Source organism: Hydractinia symbiolongicarpus, chromosome 9 (assembly GCF_029227915.1).
Source record: "Hydractinia symbiolongicarpus strain clone_291-10 chromosome 9, HSymV2.1, whole genome shotgun sequence".
NCBI classification, from domain to species: Eukaryota; Metazoa; Cnidaria; class Hydrozoa; order Anthoathecata; family Hydractiniidae; genus Hydractinia; species Hydractinia symbiolongicarpus.
The window spans coordinates 20,392,339-20,417,935 of record NC_079883.1 but is presented as its reverse complement, the minus strand read 5'-3'; the positions used below and the strand labels follow the sequence as shown (position 1 = coordinate 20,417,935).

The window sequence follows — 25,597 nt, the reverse complement described above, 5'->3', positions numbered from 1 at the left end:
ATGGGACACGAAATTAGCTATGTTCACAGGAGCACTTGCATCGCCGTGATGAATACATCTATACCGTAAGTGGTAGAATGTGTTGAGGATCCAATGGACAGACAACGTCATCTAAGTTCACCGTTGGTAATCCGTCAACTTGAGGCCACGGCGCGAACCAGTCCATTCCGAACCATTCCAAGTTTTCGTTATCTGGATTTCCGCAACCATTTACCAGTTCTTTAACATGACTGATGTGTGATTTCTTTATCAGCCATACCGTTTGTCCATATTCTTTTCGGGGACCAATTGCGTTAAGACCGAAGTGGATGTTGATTCTAACCTTGCACAAAGCTTTCGCTCACAAGATTGATGCAGGGGACAAATACATAATGCAGAATAAGTTTTGCATGTCGTTATCCATGCTGAGTATGTCTAACATATAAAAAAGTGCATGTTGCTAACTTAATATCAGCGATATTTTGCCAGGTGAACCCAAGATTGCTGAAATAAACCAATGTATCAGCCGGTACAGCTTGCTTTGGCCGACCAGGACTTTCACGTTTTTCAACATTGATTGATGATCTGAATATCGCCACTTTGTTGTTGTTTTTTCGACCATATCCAAATTCTCTGTATAGGTCTTTAGAGAATACAGAGAATTGTTGAACAAGCTCATCCAAGTGACTTTTTTGTCAATGAATAGATTTGAAGTTACAATCCACTAGTAGTACCAAATCATCTTCTGATCTTGCTTCTGTAGCTGTTGTTATGGATGACAATTCATCGAAGAATTCGACTATTTCTGAAGAAGCAGCCATCTTTAACTGTTTATGATGCAGCTTTGACAGTGGAGGAAACAAGAACCAGATTGTGATTTCGAGAGCGTAATAATTGTCTAGGACATACATTCAGAAGAATATTGACAATGCTTTTGACTAAATATAAAAATCATTGACCAAATACAAAAATTTCTCACTGAGAATACGGTCGGATTTGATATCGTCTTTATGTTTGTTTTAAGAAAGTTACTATAATAGAATTGTCACTTATTACACCAGTATCCATTGGTATCAATTTTGAATGTTCTCGAATAAAATTGTACTGTTCGGTTGCTCGAGTGTCTGCTTTAATAGCTGACTTTTTAAATGTACCAGTTAAGTATAAACCATCTAAATTTGTAACACGATGCAGATCTGCCCAGGGTGAAAGGCTCGTTGTTTCAGTAAATCAAAACAGACAACAATTTTATGAACTTTTTTCCTTGAACCTTCTAGACAGTGCAGTACAGCATCAGTGGAAGGATGACATTTTCATGCATGTCGTATGAATCTGTTCTCATGGTCTTAAACCCTGAGATTTTGTCTTCCATTTTCAAGCCTATTTTTGTTACTTTTCCTAAGCTATCAGTTTTTCTATGATAAACAGTCCCAATCTGCTCGTTAATAAGGTTATCAAATACATCAATATTCGATGTCAGCATAACTTTGAAAGAAGGTTTCGAGCAAGTCCGCCTGTTTCCAGGAGTGCGGCTATTAAGATTTTGCACAATTGACACGGAAATATTTTCTGGACTTTCGTTAATCGCCCAAATATTTATTTCCTCCAACGCTATGCTGTTAACATTGTTTTGTGCTCGAGGCAGGTTTGTTTTGAGCAAATATATCTGGGGGGTAGAGAATTTTGAGAATTAAAATTTAGATTTTAGTAAATCTTCGTGTTGTATTTTTAACTTTCTCACTCTGATATTATTCTATAACTCAATAAAACATTGGTCACCACGCTGCCTTATAACTTTCGCAGGGTCAGCATTTTAAAAATTTTTCCAGCAATGTGGAAGATTTAGCAGTACATTTTTGTAGTCTGCATATATTGGCCTTGCTTGGATTGGTGTAAGTTGGTAGACATGAGGGGTATTTCTTAAGTTTTAACGAAGGTTAATAAAATGCTGTTACTACTGTGGTACGCAAAATATTCTTGGTTATCTTGATTCCAAGATGTTATTCTTGATGTTTACTTGTTAATACATCCAAAACCGACTTATTTTCACCCCTACAGCCATGAAAATTCTGTAAAACTGTTGGGAATAATTTATAGATACTTAGTCGTGAAATATAATTATTTATTTGTTATTATAGTTGTAGTTCTCGTAAGGCTAAAAGACAGGGTAAGTTTAAACGGACCGTTTAAATGAAAGATAAAAAAAACTTACCGTGTAAACAGCACAGATGTACAGCTTTTTTCGGTTTTATAAGTTTTTTTCAAAAGTTGGACATGTTCAAGTTCTTCCTATTGACATGCAACGAAACTTATAAGTTTTTTTCCTACAACTAAACGATCCGTTTAAACTTACCGTGTATTTTAGCCTTTAGTAGATTTTAGGATTTAGACATCGATATTTTTTTCCCGCTTAGAAAATTTCGCGAAGCGCAAATATTAGGCACCAGTTCGCTTGATACCATTTCCCCTATTACTTTTGGGCGTCAGTGCGGCAGGAAAACAAAGATAAAAACACTTTAGTGAAAGATGAATAAGGCCAGTTATAGAATTTATTTTCTTATAAAAAATTTGGACTGCATTAAAATACCTTACATGAAATCACAAATTTATCAATTCACAAATATCTATTTCTTTTTGATGCAGATAGGGCGCTGTCTCAGTAAAAAAACCACAACAAATTATTTACAGGAAAGTCTTTTCCATAACCAGCAAAATACACCTTCCAAAAAAATAACGGACGTCGTCTTATTGTGGCTTTTTACGGAATGAGCAGCCTAAAACAACAAAACAACTGGTTCATTATTATCAAATTTAAACTGAGGCACAATTACCTTCAGCTTCATAAAACTTAAATACTTAAAGACAGGTGAGCTGAGAAAAAATATAAAATTAGAAACAATTAATTAAAACCTGTTATAGTAGCAGATGGGCTGACGTAAAAAGACAATTTTAAAGTAAATTCCCCCTCCACTCCCCCTCCATGTAATTCAATGTTGAAATTGCCTTTTGAACAGAGTGGTGTACCCGATTACACGTGTCCACCTGTAGAATTTGTATAGCTATGTTTTGCTGTTGCTAAACTTTTTGTTTCTTGGTTTACAATTACATATTTTTTAAACGATTGCAACAATGGAAATTCTTTATCAGAGCAGAATCATCTCACTTACTGGGGTTGCAGTACATGTAATCTGACTCAAAGAAACCTTTACGCTAGCTAAGTAACTAGTTTTATGCCAGCTAATTTTAATTGGTAGTTTTATGCTAGCTAGCTTTAGGTGTCAGTAAGATCAAAGGTTCCATTGCATGTAAAAAATAGTGATATAATAATAATATATAGCTATACATGCTCTTTCTTCTTTCTAAATATTTTACTATTTATGGCTGTTTTAGGCCATAGGGACAATACTAGACTATGATAAGTTAATTAAGAAAGTAAATCCATATTGCATTACACGAAAATGATTTTCCTAATTCCTAAATTAAAAACAACAACAAAAAAAAAAATGTTACCTTCTGTTAGCCTAGCTCTTCCTCCTGTTGGTTGGCAAAGAACTGTGGAGCAGCTGACACAAAGCACAACAGTTTGCGCATGACTGAATACTGTCGTTATTTTATAACATCCTAAATAAAAAGAACCAGTAAGATCGCACTGATGGCTCTGATGCCTTGATACAAAAAGGTGTAAATTGAAGTTGCATGGAAAATCGCCATTAGTGCTCCTCAGTTAAGTTAATTCATCATTATGGTAAGACAAAGCTGAAAGAAACATCACAGGAGCATGCAGGTGCACCTAAGGGTTATAATTCCTCAGTTTGTGCAGGACACCTGGATCTGATTTGTCCTTGGTGGCAATTTAATATGGCTGAGTGATTTTTACCATAACCCTTAGTTAACCCAAGCAATGTCATAAAATTAGAGAGCAATGTGATAAAATTAGAGATTGCAAGGAGTTGGCCAGTAAACCCTCGACCCTCGTTGAGTCTGCGTAGCTCAAAATGAGCATTAAATACTCTGACACCGCATCTAAGTCCCCCTCTGGAAATAATAGACAGGGCATATCCTGTTAATTGCTGTCCGTGAATCTGTTGCAAAAAAACAACCATTGACAAGGAATCAATATAAGTGCTTTAGTGCTCTCAGACCACAGCTGCAAAAAGATTTTTTCTCTATAGTCAGCATCTTTTAGAAACCGACTTCATATTTCTAATTTAAACTCCATTTGAGATTTTTAATTCGGAGATTGGAGGTTCAAAGGGGAACTAAAAAAATTATTTTTTAATATATTGTTACTACTACCATAAGAAAACAAACAGTCTTTCTGTTTTATGACTCCAAAGTGGCATAAATAAGAACTCTACCTAAAAAGATGGCTACAAATCCTGACCCCTAATTTAAGACTGGGATAAACATGGTTTGTGACATTGGAAAAGTGCAGAAAAGTGCCATTTTATGTAGTGGCTGGTTTGTTTAAGCTACTAATTTTTGTTACCGTTGATAATAGTGATAAAATATATCTTAAATACTAGAAATTTAATTTAATCTTATACCAAGTATGCCCAGTTGTTCAGCTTTGAGTTGTGCAAGTCGATAACTTCAGAAAATTGAACAACGCACTTTGTAAAAAATAGTTGCAAGCAATCAGAAGAAAAGGGACCTCAAAGTTTCTGGGTTTTACATCTGCTTGAAACAGACACTGGTTGCCTAAAAATATTGCAGGTGTAGCCTGGGCTGAATGTTTTTTAAACGGTTTAAATGAAAACCTGCAAAATCAAGTCCAAAAAAGTCCCAGTTTAAACAAGTTTAAGTTTTGTGGTGATCACATTTTGACATCCTTGCACTAACTCAAATTGCCAGTTATGAAAAAATGAAATGTTGTCATATTGACTGCAAATGATACTGCTAAAATGACAATTAAAGATAGAAAAAGGTAGTTGAGCTATACATGTCATCACGTGGCCATTGGTCTATCAATAATCAACCATAATTTCCAGACGACTCTGTATCTGCGTTGTTTGCACATATACAGAAATAAAAAGTAAGGGGAAGTTTAAAACTGCTAAGCAGCTGCACCGACAATGTTGCGATCCACTATTTGAGTTTTTAAAAAAGGTTTTAATGGTTTTTGACAAACAAGACAGTTTTTATCAATTTTTAAAAAAATTTATCAGAATGCTTAGTTTGCAAACGATACAAACCGACTATTCCTAGAACAGTATAGTCAGCCTTGACCTAAAGAAACAAAATGACCAGTGAATTCTTTATCTTAGTGATATGGTTACAAGATTTACAAGGGCTACTTACATTTTAGACAAAAGAAAAGAGACTTGTTAACAAAATTATTGAGTTGTGGCTACTTTTGTTTGGTTTTCCAAATTCGTTTCACATAATGGCAGGAATTTGCCAACCATGAAATGAGGGAGCTTGGAAACCAATTTGGAATACGACACTCCAGCATACAGTCCGTGGTCTAATGGTCTTAATGAGCGAAATCATGCTGCTGTTGATATGATGTCAAAAATCTTAGAGGATACCCTAAGTAGCTGTACAGCATGCTGTTTCAATGCATGCACGCCCATGGATTCACACACCTTCACAGCTTGCCCTTGGACAAAACCCAAGATTGCCTTCCACATTCACAAACCAGCTTCCTGCTCTTGAAGGTTCCACAAGCAGCCCCATGATTGCACAACATTTAAATGCAATAGACAATGCACAAAAAGCTTTTGCTAAAGGAGCTGATAGTTTCAAGTTAAGAAGGGCATTGAAACATTCAATTAGAGAGTACTCTGATGTTGTCTACCAACACGGTGACAAAGTTTTCTATCAGTTACCAGGCAGGCAATGTTGACAAGGTGAAGCTACTGTTGTAGCAGTTGATGGCAAAGTTGCTTTTGTTCGTCATGGGTGTGTTCTTCAAAGAGTCTATTTATGCAGATTTAAATTAGTCTATCCACAAATTCCTTCAGATGTGAGAGGTAAGGCTGTGAAGGAAAACAGGCATCCAAATAAAGTGAGTGATGCAAATAGAAATATGAAAGATGGACCTCCAGCTGCTGTACCAAGCTCAGAAAGCCAACTTGAAACGAGTTTGAAGTCAATGAAGGTGATGAACTGGAAGAAGTTAACCAAGAAGAGATTCAAACAAAAAATCAAACAAAAGCGTCAGGTGTTTTGCCAGTATCATCAGTATCATCACAAAAACGTTTTAAATGTGAAAGATGATAATCACAGCTGGTCAATGGATTGTTAGCTGTGGAGGAGTGGAAAAAAGTCGAAACTGAAAAACTTATTGATGCGACGAATGAAGTTGAAGTTTCTTTTGCAAGTTCCAATTTGAAAAAACCTTAGTTTTTCTCTGCTAAGCTAGATGAACTTGATAAATCGACACAATGTTTATGAAGGAGTTCAAGGTGGGGTTCCGTAATATAAGTGTGCTAAGTTTGATTCAATTTGAACAAACCTGTGGAAAGTTTTTGAGAGGGGATGGAGGGATTTTTAAGTTGGCATCATGGCTTCAAAGATTTTTAAATACACAGTTCTAAATGTTAAACCAAATGAAGATAGCATTCAAGTCAAACAAGGTGACTTTGTCTCTTCTATCGAATCTATTTTATTGACTCTTGAGTGCCAAATAGAAAAAGAGCCTTTGCAACAAAGAAGAAACTGTAAATTAGCAGGGAAGGTAAACTGTCAAAATGGGTTTTGGTGGAGGGGGCTTATTCGGGAGTAGGGGCTTAATGGATCATTTACGGTAATTAAGGTGCACTTCTTTATTTTTCTAAATATACCACCACTGTTTAGTTCTCCTTTAAGAGTGGTGAAAACCACCCTGATAATTTAATACAATCAACAAAAAAAACCCTTAGAATCCAGACTCGATTTTTAACCTCCCTTTTTAGGTAGTGGTGCCGTAGATTAGTGGTTATAGCTCTCGTACTCTGTGCGGGAGACCAGGGTTCGATTCCTCTTGACAAGGATTCAGCATGGGCGAGTAAATGTTACCATAGCCTGTGTTAACCCAAGCCATGTGAAGAAAATTGGGGAGATAGCACACTATGTGGGCCGTTGGATGTTGCCAGGAGTTGTCTAGCAGAGCGCAAGCCCTAAATGGGTCTGCATAGCTCCAAATGAGCATTAAATACTCTAGGTTTCCTTATCTAAGCCATGGCCCTCTCCTTGAAATAATAGACAGGGTATATCCCTCAATATTTGAGGCTAGCCATGTAAAATACACACATCTACATCCCTTTTAGTTTTATTCATAACAAACAACCAAAAAACTGCATCAACTTTTCCTATATGTTTATCAACCATGGACTCAACTGAGTGTTAGAATTAAAATTTGTAGGTAACACCACCTAAATTACATTTTTCTATTCGGACACTGTAGTCACTTAAAAACAAACATACCTGGACATTTTACATCCATAAAATATGAGTTTGGCGATGGCACAAGGCGATTAAATTTATGCCTTCTCCTTTCTTCTTCAAGAGATGGATGCAATAAGTCTTTGAAGAGCTAAAAAAAAATACAAAATGTATGTGTTAATACGCATCAGCTAAAGATTCTAAAAAGAAGAGACAGAAAATGTTAATATATGGCCTTCTATGTAAGTATGGGAACTATGATATTTCCTGTTATGACAGCAAAACAAAAGGAAGTCTATTACATTGCAAAAAATAAAAAGTTGCATTAGTCTAGGAATCTTTTGAGCATATCTTCAATTTTCAAGTAGAGCTGCTCTGAGTAAATTTGATTGTGCGAAATTTCAAAAAAACAATAAATTAATTCATTATTTTTAGCATTGTATTGTAATTACATTGTAATGTAATTTTTAACATTTGTTTTAAAGCACTGTTGTAATTTGTGCTAAAAATTAAAAGTAGTGATCACTCACTTATAAATTGTAAAATTATAACCTTTAAAAAATGTGTTCTGTTTTTAAAGTTACCAATAAACTTGATCCTACTGAGAATTTTTTTTATAATTAGCAGTAAGTAGTTAGCAAAAAATTTAAAAGGTACTATATAATTGAGCTCTTTTCCAAGGTCATTCTTTAAATTTCTCATTTTACCTACACACTATACAGTAATGACAGAAATGTGTATCGGAATTAAACCTATCACCCACCTAAAAAGCATTACAGTATTTTGTAAGAATTAAGGTGTATTTGATCCTCTGTTGAATTCTGGTATAACTTTTATTATTTGGAAAGACATTTGGTTCTAATGGTTCCTCATTCTGCGAACTAAATTTTTTGAAAGTAATACATAATACATTTCTGTTTCTTACTTAATTTTAGCCTTGTATTTGTTCTGATTTTTCAGGAATTCTCAGCCTAGTTATAATAAAATTGTTCTGATAAAACTGTGTACAGTTACAATGTTATGTTGCTTGACATGATTTAAAATGGGCCTATTTCAAATTCAGGAATAATAAATAATGAACATTTGCTGTAAAGTTGTGCCGACCGAAAACTTCCCTCCACCTATGCAACACAAGCCTTAAACACTTTACAAGGTAGCAGAAAGAGAATGACATAATTCACCAAATTAAGATTCCTTTAATTAAATATAGATGGATGAATTTCTTTGTGTACATTTTCAACGTTAAAAGAAACCCAAGGAATGCACACCTCTTAACATGTCTAAAATTACTGATGACTGAAAATGTTCAAATTTGCTGTTACTGAAATATGACATCATAATTCATGCAGCATAATAAATCTGAAATTCTTTAAATGTGAATATCTTGAGAATGAAAAGAGCTTTTTAGAAAAATAAAAGACTTGTTATCTAACTTGTATACTGTAATGCTTCGAATAAACGCCCCCTCGAATAGACCTGGTCTGGTATCTGTCACCGGGCTTTAAATAAACTTAAAATAATTAAAAGGCAACGATCTAGCTGTAATCAATAAAAGAAAACTTTAAAGGACGTTTCTGTCTCTAGCATCTCTTTTCCTGCCACACAAATGCCAGAACCAAAGAGCTTAACGCTGAAAAGTTAACAAATAAGTCATGCTGGAATTCATCTATTCATTACAAAATGGTTGGGTACTGACATTGACAATCTGGCTTCTTTGGCTTACTTTTAATGTGTTCTTCCAAGCTAATAGGATAATTAAAGTGCAGTTTGTTAAGTGTTTCATTGACCCTTTACCACATATGCAGTATATTTCGTTTTGTAATGCTTTATTTAAATAATAACAGGTTGATTGAAAGCCTTTTCATGACTTGGGACCATTAGGTTAACTGACGGGCATTTGTGTAACAACTTGTTTGTCTTGCAAGGCGCGCGTGGTTGCGTATCGCATACTACACTTTATTCGTCAGTTACTGTATAGCTACATTGTTGATGTCACTCTAGCGAATTCTTTTTCTTCTTTTAGTATTAACCAACATTAGTTAGCTTTTTCTAAGTTACTTGTGATCTACACTAAGGTATCAAGTCATCTGACGAGCAAATTAGAATCCTACAAATAAAATTAGATGCAAAATTTATCAAATTACAATGCTACATCACGTACAGGCATCTTGATAACCTCTAACTTCTCACTGAGACATTAATCAAAAGAGCCTGAGCACTACCGCGTGAGAATTTGTTCTAGATAAAAAAAGTACCCGGATGAGTTGCGCCATGTGAACGAAAATATAAATTTGCAGAACATATACTTTTTTTCAAACACCTCGCTTAGGTGTTTGAAAAAAAGTCCACGCAACAATGTACTGTCATAATTCTGAATGAATTATTACAGTACATTTCACTTTTGACATTATACCGGAGTAAGACTGGATGAAAACCAAGGCCGTGGTCTGTAGAGACATATCCTGAATCTCGTGGCCATAGATTTCGCTTCGTAACCAAGGTCCTTGATTTGGTCCACAGCACGGGCATGTTTTTAAGTGTCTTTGCCACAACTACGAGGCAGCCCATGCCATGCGAGGGAGATTGAGTATGCAATGTCGGTGTATACTTAACGTAACATAGCAGTGTTTCCAACACGAAAGTGGCTTTGTCCTGTATAAATATTCTAAATAATAATAATTTTGTACAGGAGATACTGGAAAGTTTTAAGGCACAAAATCAATAAATAAAAGGTTTTTGTAGGCAATAGATCAACCAAGCTGGCGGCTGGTAAAAGTACGGGTCTATCTCTCGTTTTCTGTGATGCCTTGGTTCCTTTTTTTATCTACGCAAAGCACAGAAATCAATGTTCTAAAACAACGCTTATAGTAGATTACAACAATGAACTATGCATTTGTTCACATGGCCTCCGAGAATTTTCTAGAACCATAACAGATAGCCAATGAAAATGCTTAATTTCTCACAACAGCCAATGAAATCGCAAGTAGGATTCGAAATTCCTCGAGAAAGTTCTTAAGCCTGCCTACTAAAGTAAATCGGCCTTTCCAAATTCTTCACCATACATCCGTGGTAGGGGTGCTATAAACTAGCTTTTTGAAGCTGTCTTCATCGTCAGACAATACATAAAGTATATACGCTATGGGTGATAACGAAGAGGTTGAAACTTTCGCATTTCAGGCTGAAATTGCTCAGCTAATGAGCTTGATTATCAACACATTCTACTCTAACAAGGAAATTTTTCTCAGGGAGCTGATTTCTAACTCCTCAGATGTAAGTACTGGCTGCCTTCTCTTTTTTACTTATTTTATTATTTTAGATGTGTAAAATTTTCTACTTTAAAAATCATAAGAGATCATCCAACAGCCTGAAATTTTTTACTTTCTTTTTTGTTTCATGTGACGTTGTTTCACTTTTTAGGCTTTGGACAAAATCAGATATCAATCTTTGACAAATGCATCAGTTTTGGAATCAGGACAAGACTTAAAAATTGATATTATCCCAAACAAGGATGAGAAAACCATCACCATATTTGACAGTGGTATTGGAATGACGAAGGCAGATCTTGTGAACAATCTTGGTACAATTGCAAAGTCTGGAACAAAAGCCTTTATGGAGGCTCTACAAGCTGGGGCTGACATTTCTATGATCGGACAATTTGGTGTTGGTTTTTATTCTGCTTACCTGGTTGCAGATAAGGTTGAAGTTATTACTAAAAATAATGATGATGAACAATATATCTGGCTCTCGTCTGCAGGTGGATCTTTTACAGTTCAACGCGATACTGTAAATGAACCAATTGGACGGGGAACAAAAATCATTCTACACATGAAGGAGGATCAACTGGACTATGCTGATGAGAAAAAGCTCCAAGATATTATTAAAAAACACAGTCAATTCATTGGATACCCTATTGGCTTGCAAATGAAAAAGACCAGAGATAAGGAAGTAAGAAAATTAATTGTTTTCGAGCTCTTTGGAAAGTTTGCCTTGTGAAAAATTCCTAAAGCAGGGTTTGCACGAAACCTTAAAGCAGGTAAAAGGAGAGGTGGCACAATCTGTTTTGAAAAAGTATTTTACAATCTCGGTACAGGAATTACGATTAACTTTTCCCCCACAGCCATTGCCCATATTTGTCCTTTGCTTTATCATGTAAGCCACCAGTGCAAAGGGGTCTCAGAAAAATAGTTAAAAAGGATGTGCAGAAACTTTAAATGAGGTGTAAATTGCTGGCTATATTTAAGACTTATTTTTTTGTTAAAGTTAATCCAAAATTTAGTTTTAATATTTAAATTATTTTTAGAACAAGCCAACGGCCTCCAAATTAATTTTAATTTCATACTTCAAATAAAAATCATTGAAAAGCTCCTGCTTTTTGAAAATTTTAATCAGCGCAGTATTACTACGTATATGAATGTTCATATTTATATGCTGTATAGATATTTTTCTCTCCTCTGCAATCTTTTTGTGTTTGACATTTTCCACAATGTACCTAAAATTCTATCATTCTGAACAAGAGCTTAATAGCGTTATAAAAAACCACACAAATAAGTTGTGTGGTGCTTTTGGTGAGAAAATATTTAGTGGTAATCAAACTAAGGAAATCATAGCATACAAGAATGTACGTTTTCGAAAAGAGTGCTCAAAATAACAGCTGATCAAATGGTCATTGGCTAACAGAATTTGACTGTAGGGATATAAAAATAAACAGTAAAATTGACCTCCAACTTCAAAGAGCATAAAGACGCTCCCAGGCCTTTTCCTAAGATTTCAAAAATATACATTGCATGCCTCAATAATTCTTTGCGGGTGATCTAAAAAAATTTTCGACAAGAAAAAATTGCTTAACTGACTTTGCTTTGTATTGTTCCAGTGTCATTCATTTTGTTATCCCTGTTATCTTGTTCCCGTTGTACTTGATAAATGTATTTATATCAAGTTTGACAACATTGACAACTGGGTATAATACTTAGGGAAATGATAAATATGACAGCAAAAGTTGATTCCAAACACATTGTTCGTTAATAGATAGTTGTACATAATATTGCGGTTTGCACTAAGATAAGTATCTCTATAGGTGAGTGATGATGAAGATGATGAAAAAGAAAAGGAAGACAAGGAAGGTGAAGATAACGAAGATGATGGACCAAAGATAGAGGATGTAGAGGATGAAGACAAAAAGGATGAGAAAAAGAAAAAAACAATAAAGGTAAAAATTTATAGATTCTGTTCTTACAGCCCTTCCATGATGGAGCAAGATTACCTACTGATTTCTGTGTTTTTTCCACTTTAGGAGACATATTATGAAATGGAGCAAATTAACAAAACCAAGCCTTTGTGGACCAGGAATGCTGATGACATCAGTTCTGAAGAATATGCTGAATTTTATAAAAGCTTGACTAATGATTGGGAAGAACATCTTGCTGTAAAACACTTTTCTGTTGAGGGTCAACTAGAATTTCGTGCTATTTTGTTTGTTCCGAAGCGTGCTCCCTTTGATTTATTTGAAAATAAGAAACAGAAAAATGCTATCAAATTGTATGTCCGACGTGTGTTTATAATGGAAAATTGTGAGGAAGTCATGCCAGAATGGTTAAATTTTGTGAAAGGTATTTTGACTTGTTATTTCTGTGAAATGCATTGTGATGACATGAAGAGGCTTAATGTATGAGAGCTTTAGGCTTCTTGATTATCTCTTCTTCTGAAAAATGCTGTGAAATTGTGTTACTTCAGTATTGTAATAGTAAAAGTTTATTCAGTAATAGTGTCCGCATAATTTTCAGATGTTATGTCAATCTTTTAATTTTTTACTGAAATATTTTATTTAATTACCTTTTTTTTATCTCAGGCGTTGTTGATTCTGAAGATTTGCCATTGAATATCTCACGAGAAATGTTGCAGCAAAGCAAAATTTTAAAAGTTATTCGTAAAAATTTGGTCAAAAAATGTCTCGAACTGTTTGCAGAAATTTCTGAAGATAAAGATAATTACAAAAAGTTTTATGAGCAGTTTAGTAAAAACATAAAATTAGGTATACATGAAGACACTCAGAATCGAAACAAAGTGGCTGACTTGCTTAGATACTCTTCTTCTGCTTCTGGAGATGAATTTACATCCTTTAAGGAGTATGTGTCCCGCATGAAGGAAAACCAAAAAGACATTTATTATATTACTGGTGAAAGTAAAGAAATTGTAGCTGCTTCTGCATTTGTGGAAAAGGTTAAGAAGAAGGGATTTGAAGTGTTATATTTGGTTGATCCTATTGATGAGTATGCTGTACAGCAACTTAAAGAATATGATGGGAAGAAACTTGTTTGTGTTACTAAGGAAGGGTTAGAATTACCAGGAGATGAAGATGAGAAAAAGCATCAGGAAGAACAAAAGGCAGAATTTGAAGATCTTTGCAAGGTAGGTTGGCTATTTTATTAAGGGTTTTGTATTATGTCATTATGTCATTGTATTATTTACGCAGATATTTTAATTGCTTTATGTTAGGTTATTAAGGAAATTTTGGATAAAAAGGTTGAAAAAGTGGCTGTGTCCAATCGCTTAGTTGATTCGCCTTGTTGCATTGTTACGAGCACTTATGGATGGTCTGCCAATATGGAACGTATTATGAAGGCACAAGCTTTACGCGATTCCAGTACAATGGGTTATATGGCCGCAAAGAAACACTTAGAAATTAATCCTGATCATCAAATTATGATTTCCTTAAAGAAAAAAGTTGAAGCAGACAAAAATGATAAATCTATTAAGGATTTAATTGTCCTGCTGTACGAAACGTCATTATTATCTTCTGGGTTCACTTTGGAAGATCCACAAAACCACGCTTCGCGTATTCATAGAATGATAAAACTGGGACTTGGCGTGGATGATGACCCAGGTAAAAAATGCAGATTCCCTTGTTTTTTCATTTATATTTTATAAACGTGAAAAGAAAAAATTAATTGGTTTTATACATTTTAGCGGTTGAAGAAATCGAAACTGACGATATGCCACCATTGGAGGGGGATGCAGCCGAAGATGAAGACAAAGCTAGAATGGAGGAAGTTGATTAACTTCAACGAGAAATAGCATCAATGAAAATACCTTTGCAGTTTTGAAGCACCGCACCCAATTCTCGCAAAGGACAATTCGATTTTGTTAATGTTTGTAGAAATTGTTGTCTTTTAAGATCTGAGGTGTACATGTTAAATTTTGTTTTTATTGGCCACCTTTGCAAGACACTTATGTAATTTACACTGTAATAAAAAGCTCTTGCAGACTTGGAATAGTGAATCCGGTAGATAGAAATGGTTGCTTCTCAATTGAACACGACTTTGTTGTTCCTGTATACTTTTCGTGTGAAGAAACCTACAAAGTGGTGGTGCCTAGTCTTGTATAGAAGAAACTACCTTTAAGTAAGGTTAGTTCGGCGCATGTTTCGGCCATCACAACAAAAAACGTCCTAAAAAAGACTAATAATGTTTTTAATTGAAAATATTAAAATTTGAATTTTTTATAATTATTATTTTTACACACATTTTCCAAACTGTGACAAAATAATGAATAAAGAAAAGTTAAAGATATTAAAAATGAGCAACATGTGACAAACATTTTTATTGTTTTAAAGGAAGCAACTTTCGCTGGGAGAAGGTTTCGTGGTTTTGGGGGCCTTTCCGCGAATTTGTCTCAAGTGTTGTCTGCAAAAGTTTTTTTCCCGCGATGTTTTTAAAACAAGTATCGTTGTCTTAATTAGCTGAGTTTGTAGAAAATACGTTGAGAAGAAAGGCTTAGAAACTATAACAAAGGTGATAAGAAGCGGAACTATATTTTTTTTAATTTTTGTCAACGAAAAAATTTTCATTCAAAAGGCTGATAAAATTTCGGAAGATTGCGAAGACATAATCTAAGAATATTATATAGTACTAGTCGTTGGCCCGTGGAAAAATCCACGGGTTTGCCCGTCCTTTTTATAACGCATTGCGTGCGTCTCGCTACCTGCGCAACTAAGCTACCATTTTGCGTGACGGAGAGACGTATACGGGTATTATAATATAGATTTTTTTATGATAAAATAGTTACAACATTCATATCCTTGGTTTTACATTGTTTTATACTGCATTATCGGTCCGCGAAAGTTTTTTCCCGTAAAGAATTTCCAATTTGCTAGTCCGCGAAAGTTCTTCTGAACCGCGAAACTTTCCTCCAGCGAAACTTTCTTCCTTTATAGTATTTACTTTGTGAGTAGAGATAAAGAAAGTAAAGATTCGTGAATAAAGTTGAAGCCACCATATTGTGCGTTCGATTTGTTGTTGAATATTTTCGTCTGTATAGTTATTCAAATTTGGTGCCATCTCATAACGAACTCCGAAGCTCGTAGTATTTTGTGGAAAAGGGACTCGAAACATAAAAAAAATTGTTATTGGTCATGATAGCTATTTCTTAAGCTCAGAGAAGTTTAAATGTTATAAAATGCTGTTATTATTATATAGTACGTAAAATATTCTCGGTTATCTTCGGTGAAAGATCTTATTTTTGATGATTACTGGTAAAAAAGTACATCCTAAACGTACTAATTTTTATCCTGTACAGCCATGAAGATTTTGTAAAAATGTTGTTAAAAAGATTACAGTTCTTAGTTATGAAATATAGTTATTTGTTATTTTAAAATTATTTAAAAAAAAATTTTTTTTGGCTGCAACAAAATAGTTTTTTGTTCGCCTCCCCTAAAGTGTACGAAACAATCCGCACTGCGTACATCTGGATCTGCCATCTACTTTTCAACCGAAGGAATTTTCGCAGGAAAAAATTCGGTTCCCGTGGTTAATTCATCCTGCGAAAATGCGCCCAATTCCCTTGACCGCGTCATTAAACTTCCTTGAACTCACCCAAAATATCGCATGATATTTTTCTAAGATTTCTTAGTAATGACTTGATTTCAAGATGTCAACACATTCCTCACTGCTGATATAATTCTTCTTAGTGCTGCGACAAGGAATTTATTGCAATTTATAAATAAAATTAAAGAATGCACAAGTAACCAAGAAATGAACGAGGTGTTTCTTATAATTATGGTCGAAAATATGAGTCCTAAGCAGGTGGAAATGCTATTGAAATTTGCAACATCATATAATAATATTCCTAAATCTCCAACCCTGAAAATTATTCATGTTACCTGCATGGAAGAAAATTAAGGTGTCTATCCACAGTCATCTGCATGCACAACAATTCGTTTACCTATAGTGCATAATTCGAAAGAAGAATTGAATTCCGCATGATTTCTGCTCCACAGTTTGAATGTGAGGGATTTTTTGAACCTTAGGTATATAACTTAGGATAAGATTTCTTTGCACTATTGTTATATTTTGCTTTAATTCTTCTGATAAAACAAATATCGTCGAGTATTAAAATAAGTTGTCATGCCAAAATCCTCGCAGTCTTCCAATGGATTGAATCTGTTTGTCAAGTCTGTTATCTGTTCAGGTGGTAATATCGTTGAAGATTCAAGAACATCTGCTGTAGCCACGTCATTATTGTCAGGTATGGCACTAGCCCAGTCAATCCCATAGAAATCATAGTCATCCTGTAGAAAAACCACCATTTTTTTACATTTCTAAAATAGTAATCTATATTTTGAGAACAACTTTTTAGTTATTTTGTTTGCTATTAAGGTTGCTATTTTGTTTTGTTTTTGCGTTAGTTTTTGTTTGCAAAATATATGGGCTTGCTTGAATAAGAGCTGCTATTTCTGCGTCGTACTTGACTTGGCTTTGGTTATTCATTAACCTCTCGATAAATAGTTGCATTGGTGTTCTTTCTCTAGCAGAGGACATTTTATGGTGAATCCATCCTTCTTGCCAGATATCCAAATTACGATTTATCCTTGGTAAAAATATGTAATGTAAGCAGAATAGATCCATGTCGCAGGAAGGGTCACAATCTTCCATATAGTAAAACAAATTTTATTACAGTTTCAGCACGCCAGTAAAAACGTCCCTCCAAAGACGTCCGATTCTCTGATTGTGTACACTCTTACCGCAAATCATACTTTCCGGACCTGGACTACGCAAGGGGTGGTTTAACATAAAGCATGCAACATCTGCATTTTCATTGCCTCTGTCTGAACGGACACGTGAAGGAAGGCAATACTTACGGATTGTGTCTGTAGAACACTGAAGAAATGTTGATGCTTTATTATTGCTCGAACATTGGAGAAATACTGGGACTCTACTAAGTCCATCCACATCACCAACGACTACGCCATCTAAATAAAAAAATATGATGGGTACATTACGTGTTGGAACACTTAAGAAACTTTTAGTATTAGCTGTATACATTGCACAACAGTGTGATACAGAAAAGTATCTATATACGTAGATATATTTCCTGAAAACATACCGAATAGGTATGTCGTTTCCATCTATGTGCCACAGTGACAACGGTGCTGGTACGTAATATTTACGTCGGTGAACTGAGGATTATGATCACCTTTCAGTAACCCCAATAGGGTCAACTTTCCGTAGATATTTTCTTGCTTTAGTTCCACTTACTCTAATTCTTTTTTTGAATAACTCACCAAAGTCTCCTGTATACAATCTTAGGAAATTCAATACAAACACGTTGTACTTTATTGTCGAGTGATTGTTCGTCCACATCACTGTAAAACATACGTTGAGCAAGTCCAAGTTCTGAAATTATTTTTTTGACTGTCCTTACAGAAACAGTTAACATGCTGGCAATGTCACTGCATAAAAGCTGGTTGTCAAACAAATAGAAACAGCTGCTCATAATTTATTTTTACCGGTCTACCACGTTCTCCACATGTAAAAGGAAACTCGTACCCAACTGTAAATTAATTATTTTCAATACTGTCATCAACTAATCTATTTAAGGTGTTAATAACGCCGAGAAGGTCATAATCACCCTAGTTGCAAAAACCTTTGAAAAAAAATCAAATAGTGAAAACGAAAACAACAAATCCACGATAAAAAAAAAATAAAAAATGATTATTTCGAAAATAAAAGTTACACGGAAAATAAAAATTATAATAATTATGACGTCATCCTAAATTTTATAATTGTTCTGTGCTCTTCAAATAAGGATATTCAGATAGAATATTAAATTATCATGATAAAAATGAAATTTTTAGAGCAATGGCTGGATTTTATTTAGATTTGAAGAAAATAATTATTTTGAAAACGAGGCTATTTTTAAGAATCTCGGCAATGCGAAGGGTTTGACCGTAACTTTCAGCTCGGAATTGAACGAATAAAATATTTACGAAATTAGGTAATTTCTACCTTTTGTCAAGGAACTTAGGGATAAAAATCATTTTTAGTATCGACCTCTTTAATTTAGTTTGGCATAATTAGGAAATTCGGAAAAGGTTTATTGCTCATATGATTTTAGAATGTTTATTTTTATTTTGTAAAAAGAAAGAAAAAACAGAAAACATGGCGTTGAATAACAGAAAACAATTTATCGCTGTAACGTGTTTAACAAGTACAATTCTTGCATCCTTTTTAACACTTTTTACTTCACCTCCGAGTGCTACTGTCATTATTGCCAATCCATCATTAATGGCTTTTTCCACGGACATGATTGACTCTGACATTTTAACAAATTCTTTGTTTGCTTCTCGGTTAGACTGAGCAAGCTCATCTAACATACTTTGCTGAAGCTTTAAATCTTCCCTAGCTAAAATGAGAAATACTTGATCTCTTTGCTTAAAAGAGGGTCACTGGCCTTGTTTTCCTCTGTCTCCCCTCCATCTTCTTCATTTTCATGCTCTAACATCGGTCCTTTTTCCTCATTCTCTGTCGTAACAGGGGCGGCGCCACAATTTCTAAAGTGGGGGGGGGGGGGGAAGATTTTGAGATTTTAGTGGCAATTAACGAGCGAAGTGTGTTGCCGAAACAGCAGGGTCAACGGGGTCCAGGTGCTGTAAGCCCCCTGTGCCCACGGTGCAGGGGCGAAGCCTCTGGAAGCCAACGCATTTTTAGAGTCCTAAGATACGTAAAACGGTATTTCGCCCTGCTTGTTACGTACTGATTTCGTTGGTACACCTGCATATAATATCGCAATATTTAGTGAGATAGCCTGCAGCTTCTCTGGTTGCCGTCCATGCGTAAAGTAATATATGGAATTTTGAATGTATGTAGTGGCAGCATTAGATTTTTCAATATGTTTTAGTTATCACACACGAGTTTCTGCCCGAACGTCTCCTTTCAGTTAAATCCTTTCTGCATTCTCGAATATCCTTTATTTTCTGCTTAATGCGATCGTACCTAATTTAATTTAGTTTGTTTTCTTCGGCAATTAATGACTTTGCTTTAGCTTGCATATCTGGCGGTAAACCAACGTCAATTTTTGTGACTGTTACTGGGCCAAAATCCTTTATGTCACTAAGAGAAGCCATTACTCTTAAGCATGAGTTTGTACACTGTAACAAGTTGTCCACCATTTGATCAGACCTCCTCCACCTTCCTTAGGAGCAGTTGCTTTTGTTTCAATTATCAGCCATCCTGCGCTAAAATCAAAACGATATTCACGATCTTTTTGATTAAAGCACTTACAAAATCACTTACGTGGAACATGCGAGCAGCACAGCAACTTCTTCAAGAAATAGTAAAATATATAAGCACATGAGCGATAGAAAAACATTCCTTCAGCATAGTTTTGCGTATATATTACGTACGCTTTTCGCCCCGGAGCAATGTCCTAATATTCGGCGAAGGAGGAATTTAATGCCATTTTTCCTCGAAAACTAGTCGAATATAGATGAACTGTTAATCACATCTTACCCTTCTGTAAAGCTGAAGCTTGTTATCAAAATCGTGGTGCAAAAAGAAAAACAAGAAAGCAACGTGGTGTTGGGTCTCCTGAACTCTTTTAAAAGCATGTGTAGCATATGCCACTGCTTGGCAAGACCTGTTTTTAGAAATTAAAATGTCTTCACTGCCTGAATGAGATGAAGTTTTTAGAAAGGCGGAGTCAACACTTAAAGATAAAAACCGTTTGAAAATATAACGATAATAAATTTTAAATTATATGTATATATAATTACTTTAAAAAATTATATACTTTAAAATCAATACCGCTAGTTTAACTATTTGAAATATATCATCCTCCTTCCCAGAGCTTGTTGCCTATGTGAAAGCCGCTGGCGCTTACTTGCCTCGATTTCAAAAAGGCAAAAGCCCCTGGGGACGAGCTTGTGAAATATATATATAAAGCGTATACCATGCACTTTGTATTTTTTTATTGGGAATAACTGGTTGGTAATATGCATGCTAGCTTGCTGGTTATAGCCTGTTCTGTGTGTGTATTTCAGAGTAAACATGCATAGCTACATACATATATACATACATATACTACATCAAGAAGAATCAAATGTTCACGACATCTCCTGATTAACCATTCTCGACGTTTTAATCTCAAAGAGCTCCATGGACGAGAATGCCGATTAACCACTTCTGATGTAGTTCACAGCTCCTCCCATGTTAGCCTACCTAGCCAGTATATTTATATGAATATATGTATATAAATTTTATGATAATACCTGCAAATTTTAACTTTCATTGAAAATTGAACCATTCTTTCTTCACGATTTGGATAAGAAATTGGCATATTTACAGTTAATTTCAACCAAATTTAGTCAAAAATACTATAAATTTATGCATTTTACTGTTGCGCTCCATTTATTTTGCACTTAAAATGGATTGGATACAAATTAGCGCTGAAAGTAACATCGATGCAGCTTCTTTTTACCAAGGACCTGCTTCCAGACTCTGTTTCTTGTTACTGAATAAAGTTTGATTAGTCTTTTGGTAGAGGCAACGTTAGCATATAACTTTTTACTTAAGACACGAGCAAGGAAAGATAGCTTTAACTTGGTCCACAGCTTTTTGTAATTTTGTAATTTCTGACAGTCCGGATGTCAGAAAGACGCAAAATGCCCCTGGGATGAGATTGGTACGAAACATTTACGAAGTAAAAAAGAGAAAAAACTATCGCAATGAAACCTAATTTTTTATTCCTTGCATCTAATCCAGGGCGACTGATATTTATTTTTTAAAGAGATTTTTGCGGCTCGCAATTAAGTTAAACCATTTAAGCCCGACGATTTTTTAGAGCGAGCTTAGGTGTTATATTTTATTGTGTTTAAATTCCCTGAAATCAATTGTGGCATGTAACAACAGTCGTTCATTTATGGATAGCTGACACTTTATATATGCATATTGAGAATCAAATATGCATATAAGTAAGCAATTTCGTTTTTTGGAAGCAAAAATTTCGGGAATTAATACACCTTTCCCAAAACCATGAGTCATACTTTTTTTAAACTCGTAAAATATGAATACCATATTTGAATTCAGCATAGTTTGTTTAATTTATGTGTAAAAGTTTAACTTGATACGCCAACAGAAATTGCTATTTTGAGGAGATATATATCACAGTTAAAGTCTTCTTAATGCTCAAGTTACCATGTCCCGCCTCGTTTTCAAAAAGAGGTTGGGCATGCCACAAATCTTTAAATTAGAATAGAAGGTTGTTTACTTGCTGCATTGTTTCGAAATTTTCTTTGTTTATGACATTTTTGATAAGGAATTCAAATCTATTGTCCGTTTTTCATAAAACTCAACAGAAAAAGTTGCGGCACATCAAAAGAATAAGTCTCGGGAAAGGTGTATTAATTCGGGAATTAACAGAAAGAAGATTGACACGTATTGATAGCAGTAATTTTTGTAAAATAACTGAATTGTATATCCTCTTTTAAGATTTTCGAATGCTTATAATAATTAATAATTATTTTCTTGTAAAGAGAAGGGAAAAGCGATAGCCAAAGAGAATTACGTTTTTTATTAATTGTATTTTTTAGTAAGATAAATCATGTTAGGAAAATACAAAAATTAAAAACATGCAACATGCAAATAAAATCATTCCTTAAGGTCGCTTTCCATTATTAAAGTCAGGAAGTGCTGTGCAACACAGATGTTGTGCAACACAGATGTTGTGCAACTGTTGTCGAGGTAGAAAAAAATCTATCTCTACAACATTTGTTGCACAACATCGCTTGCGTTGCCTTTGTTGTACAACATGTAATGAAAACCGACCTTCATTATATGTCTGAAAAACAAACAAATCTACGTCACAAAAACAACAATATCATTCAGGTTAAATCAAAGCAAAGAAGTTTTGTTTTCAAATGTCATATGACTTGCACTGCCACTTCATGGTAGATATTTTTCTTCGAGGTAAAATCAATGAGCAATTGATACAATAACAAACCATGCAAAAATCATTACTTCTGGCATTAGTAAAGGGTTCTGAATTATTCAACACTGTCGGAGAAATTACATTTAAACAAAAATCATTTCCACGCATCGATTAAAAATTAAATGAAAAAGAAAACTTCAAATGAAGCAATTAATGATGACGTTCTCCCACATGACAAAATGCCACGCATCATTCCAATGAATAAGCCATAAAAATAAATTTGTCATTTGGTGGCAAAAATGAACAAAACTTGAGATGGACAATTTCAAACCCAATAAACATGAATGTTCTCAGTATCTCAGCTATAAAAAAAGAAAATAATTTTAAAAAACTTTAGTAAATACAGTAAAGATCTTCATTGTAATCTGAATAAAAGCAAACAAACTTTAAACCCCATTTACACTTAACTAAACTGGTTACTAAATTAAACATTTCCACAATCAAAAATAAAATATATTCTGATTGGAGTGAGAATATTCTCTGGCAAGAATCATGAATAAAGGACACAACTTTGATGGCTAGGTTACCCATGATAATATTTTCTAAAAATGAGATCAACATGTGATTCTACATTTAAAACTTCGATTGCGGTTTAAATAATTGAGATACATATACAGTGTCATGTTTACTTCACACGTTGTGCCTAGACAAACTCTTTTTAACATGGATATGTACAATCTTGGACAAAAACATTGAGACAAAGGCAGTTTTTATAATATAAAACATTGGTTTGTAAAACTACATTAAAACAGTTAACTTCAGGTGTAAATGGGGTTTAACAGGCAGAAAAAAAAAATTTGAAAAAGTAGAGCAATAACCTCGATCATCTCTTGTTTTTGGTATACAAAGAAACATAGCTTTAATACCAAGAGTTTCTTCTGCATATTCCAACAGAGCCACAAAACTAAGAAAATTAAGCTACACTGTTAGAATATATGGGTTATATTTATTAATTAAATATTCAGGAAAGAAAAAACTCACCACTCTCTGCTTCCAGCAGGAAGATTTCCATCAGGTATTTCCACATATAGGTTTCCATCTATGCAAAAACCATTCCAGAAAGATACAAAATGGTTGCCATCTTTAAAGACAAAATCAAATATTTTGGGATCTGGTCCATGGTCCTAAAAGCAAGTTTTTACACTTCAAACAATTAGGAAAATGTTTCTTAATTAGAAATAAAAAAAATAAAAATAAAATGACAAAGTTTTACTGGAAAGAGCTTGTCAACAAGACTTTCTACATTTCCTTTACTGACATCATAGCTTAGTAGCTCTTTTGGGATAATATTCTGGTTTTGGTCATTCTGAAAGCGGACATCAGGAATACCACCAGCCCACACGCAGGTTGCATTTATTATCACAGTCTCTTGATCCGTCCCTAAGTTATTACAATAAAAAGTTTTTTTCTAGATTATATATCAGACAGTAACTTTTTTTTGATTAAAAATATTTTTTGAGAAATGTAAACAATGTGCTTAAAGAAGACAGTGGTGCTGCAATTCAAAATTAATCCATTAAATAAATGAATAAAACTGAAAGCTAGTCAAAAACCTGTGAAATATATTTTTTAAAATAGAGGAGGGTGCAGATAAACTGCAAATTACTCTAAATATTAGGACGCGTTTTGGCGAGTTTTAGAATTTTAAATTGACGTCACCCTCCAAAGCTGGCTGCACTATCCTGGGTCATTCAATTGCAATTCACCGCAATTTTTTGTACCATGCCACGCGGACTGTTGAGAGAAGGAGTAAAGAGAACGGAGTAAAAAAGGTTTTAATTCAAGTTATTTATAAAGTACATCGTATCAAAAAGCATCAAAAACAGTTCTTTTAAGAACTTTGCCAAATAGTAAGTTTATGTTAATTTATAGTTGTTTGAATCATCTGTGGTGAATTTTTGACTATTTTTGATTGGGTTCTATAGGGGGTTTTTTTTCAAAGGAATACTTGAATTTTTTTTAAAAATGTCAAACTTGCCCGCAAATGCTGCAGTTTTTATGGCGTATGTGGCTTATCGGCACCCCTCGTAAAAATAGTAGTGACAACCTTAGGCCGTCATCAAAAATGTGTTGTGGTTGCGTCCCCCGGCCGACTCACTTTTAGTAATAAAAAACCAAAATCGGTAAGTCGAAAAAAAAGGAGAAAAAAATTCAGCGAGATATTTTTCAAAAAGAAAATTATTTTCGCCAGAACTAATTTATGCAAAATTGACAAAAACTCCCCAACATTAATTTCCATAAAAATTAATTCCTTTAGGGCACTTCTGTGGCTACTGATAGTTTACAGGGGCGGTGAAAAATGGTCTACAACAGATGTTAAGTGTCTTTATACTGTTTTGGCCTTGGGAACGAATTTGCTTGCTCCAATCTGAAAATCCCAGGGAAAAATACGCCTGCCCGGCCACCTGACTCATTTTTGCGGGGTCTTCAGGACGCAAACAGATATTTTTGATGGTGGCCTTAGCAAGGTAGCAAAGTACATATTATTTTCATTTGCAAATTAGACTTGTGCAAAAGAATAATCACATAAGACTGGAAAAATGTCTCCATATTTAGAGGTTGTATCACCACATTCCAAAAAAATGTGCATATGGACACAACTATACATAAAGGTGTAGGAAATACAGATAAAGGTAACACTTTTTACTTACATTTTTTGCGCTTTTTCTTGACCCGCTTTTGACGTGTGCCTGTGACTGGAGAAATGTTGTTCAAAGTGCTGCCGAGGCAGAAAAATATCCAGTTTGTTATGTAAGTTCGTTTGAAATATAATAATCAGTAATACAAAAAAATATTTGTAATACTAGATGCGTATTATTTTGTTAATTTTGTATAGTTAGCAATAATAAAAGTTTAAAAATTGATAAAACGATTTGTGATAAAAATTTCTTTCTTTGCCCTCCCAATCGAAAACCGCAACTGTTTTTTTACAGGACTTACTTATTAATTTCTTTTTTCTTTTTTTCTCTAAATTGTTATGAACCATCGAGAC

At 34.4% G+C, this 25,597-nt stretch overlaps 3 protein-coding genes across 3 annotated transcripts; 1 reads left to right on the top strand and 2 right to left on the bottom strand.

The window, feature by feature from the left end:
• Positions 1-2,494: 2,494 nt before the first annotated feature.
• Positions 2,495-9,600, bottom strand: LOC130657540 (40S ribosomal protein S27-like). Its single transcript, XM_057460526.1, has 4 exons — positions 9,509-9,600; positions 7,390-7,498; positions 3,490-3,600; positions 2,495-2,753 (listed from the first exon to the last, which is right to left on the bottom strand). The coding sequence occupies exons 1-4, from the start codon at positions 9,512-9,514 to the stop codon at positions 2,725-2,727; spliced, it is 255 nt and encodes an 84-aa protein (XP_057316509.1). The 5' UTR covers positions 9,515-9,600; the 3' UTR covers positions 2,495-2,724.
• Positions 9,601-10,378: 778 nt separating this feature from the next.
• LOC130657539 (heat shock protein HSP 90-alpha-like) lies at positions 10,379-14,539 on the top strand. The gene is made up of 7 exons (XM_057460525.1): positions 10,379-10,617; positions 10,765-11,292; positions 12,422-12,553; positions 12,638-12,953; positions 13,193-13,752; positions 13,840-14,227; positions 14,311-14,539. Exons 1-7 carry the CDS (start codon positions 10,486-10,488, stop codon positions 14,400-14,402), a joined length of 2,148 nt encoding a protein of 715 aa, XP_057316508.1. The 5' UTR covers positions 10,379-10,485; the 3' UTR covers positions 14,403-14,539.
• A 7,628-nt stretch (positions 14,540-22,167) lies between these two features.
• On the bottom strand, positions 22,168-25,591 carry LOC130657820 (ornithine decarboxylase antizyme 2-like). The gene is made up of 5 exons (XM_057460819.1): positions 25,546-25,591; positions 23,819-23,985; positions 23,587-23,729; positions 23,424-23,509; positions 22,168-22,907 (listed from the first exon to the last, which is right to left on the bottom strand). Exons 1-5 carry the CDS (start codon positions 25,589-25,591, stop codon positions 22,795-22,797), a joined length of 555 nt encoding a protein of 184 aa, XP_057316802.1. The 3' UTR covers positions 22,168-22,794.
• Between the last annotated feature and the right edge of the window lie 6 nt (positions 25,592-25,597).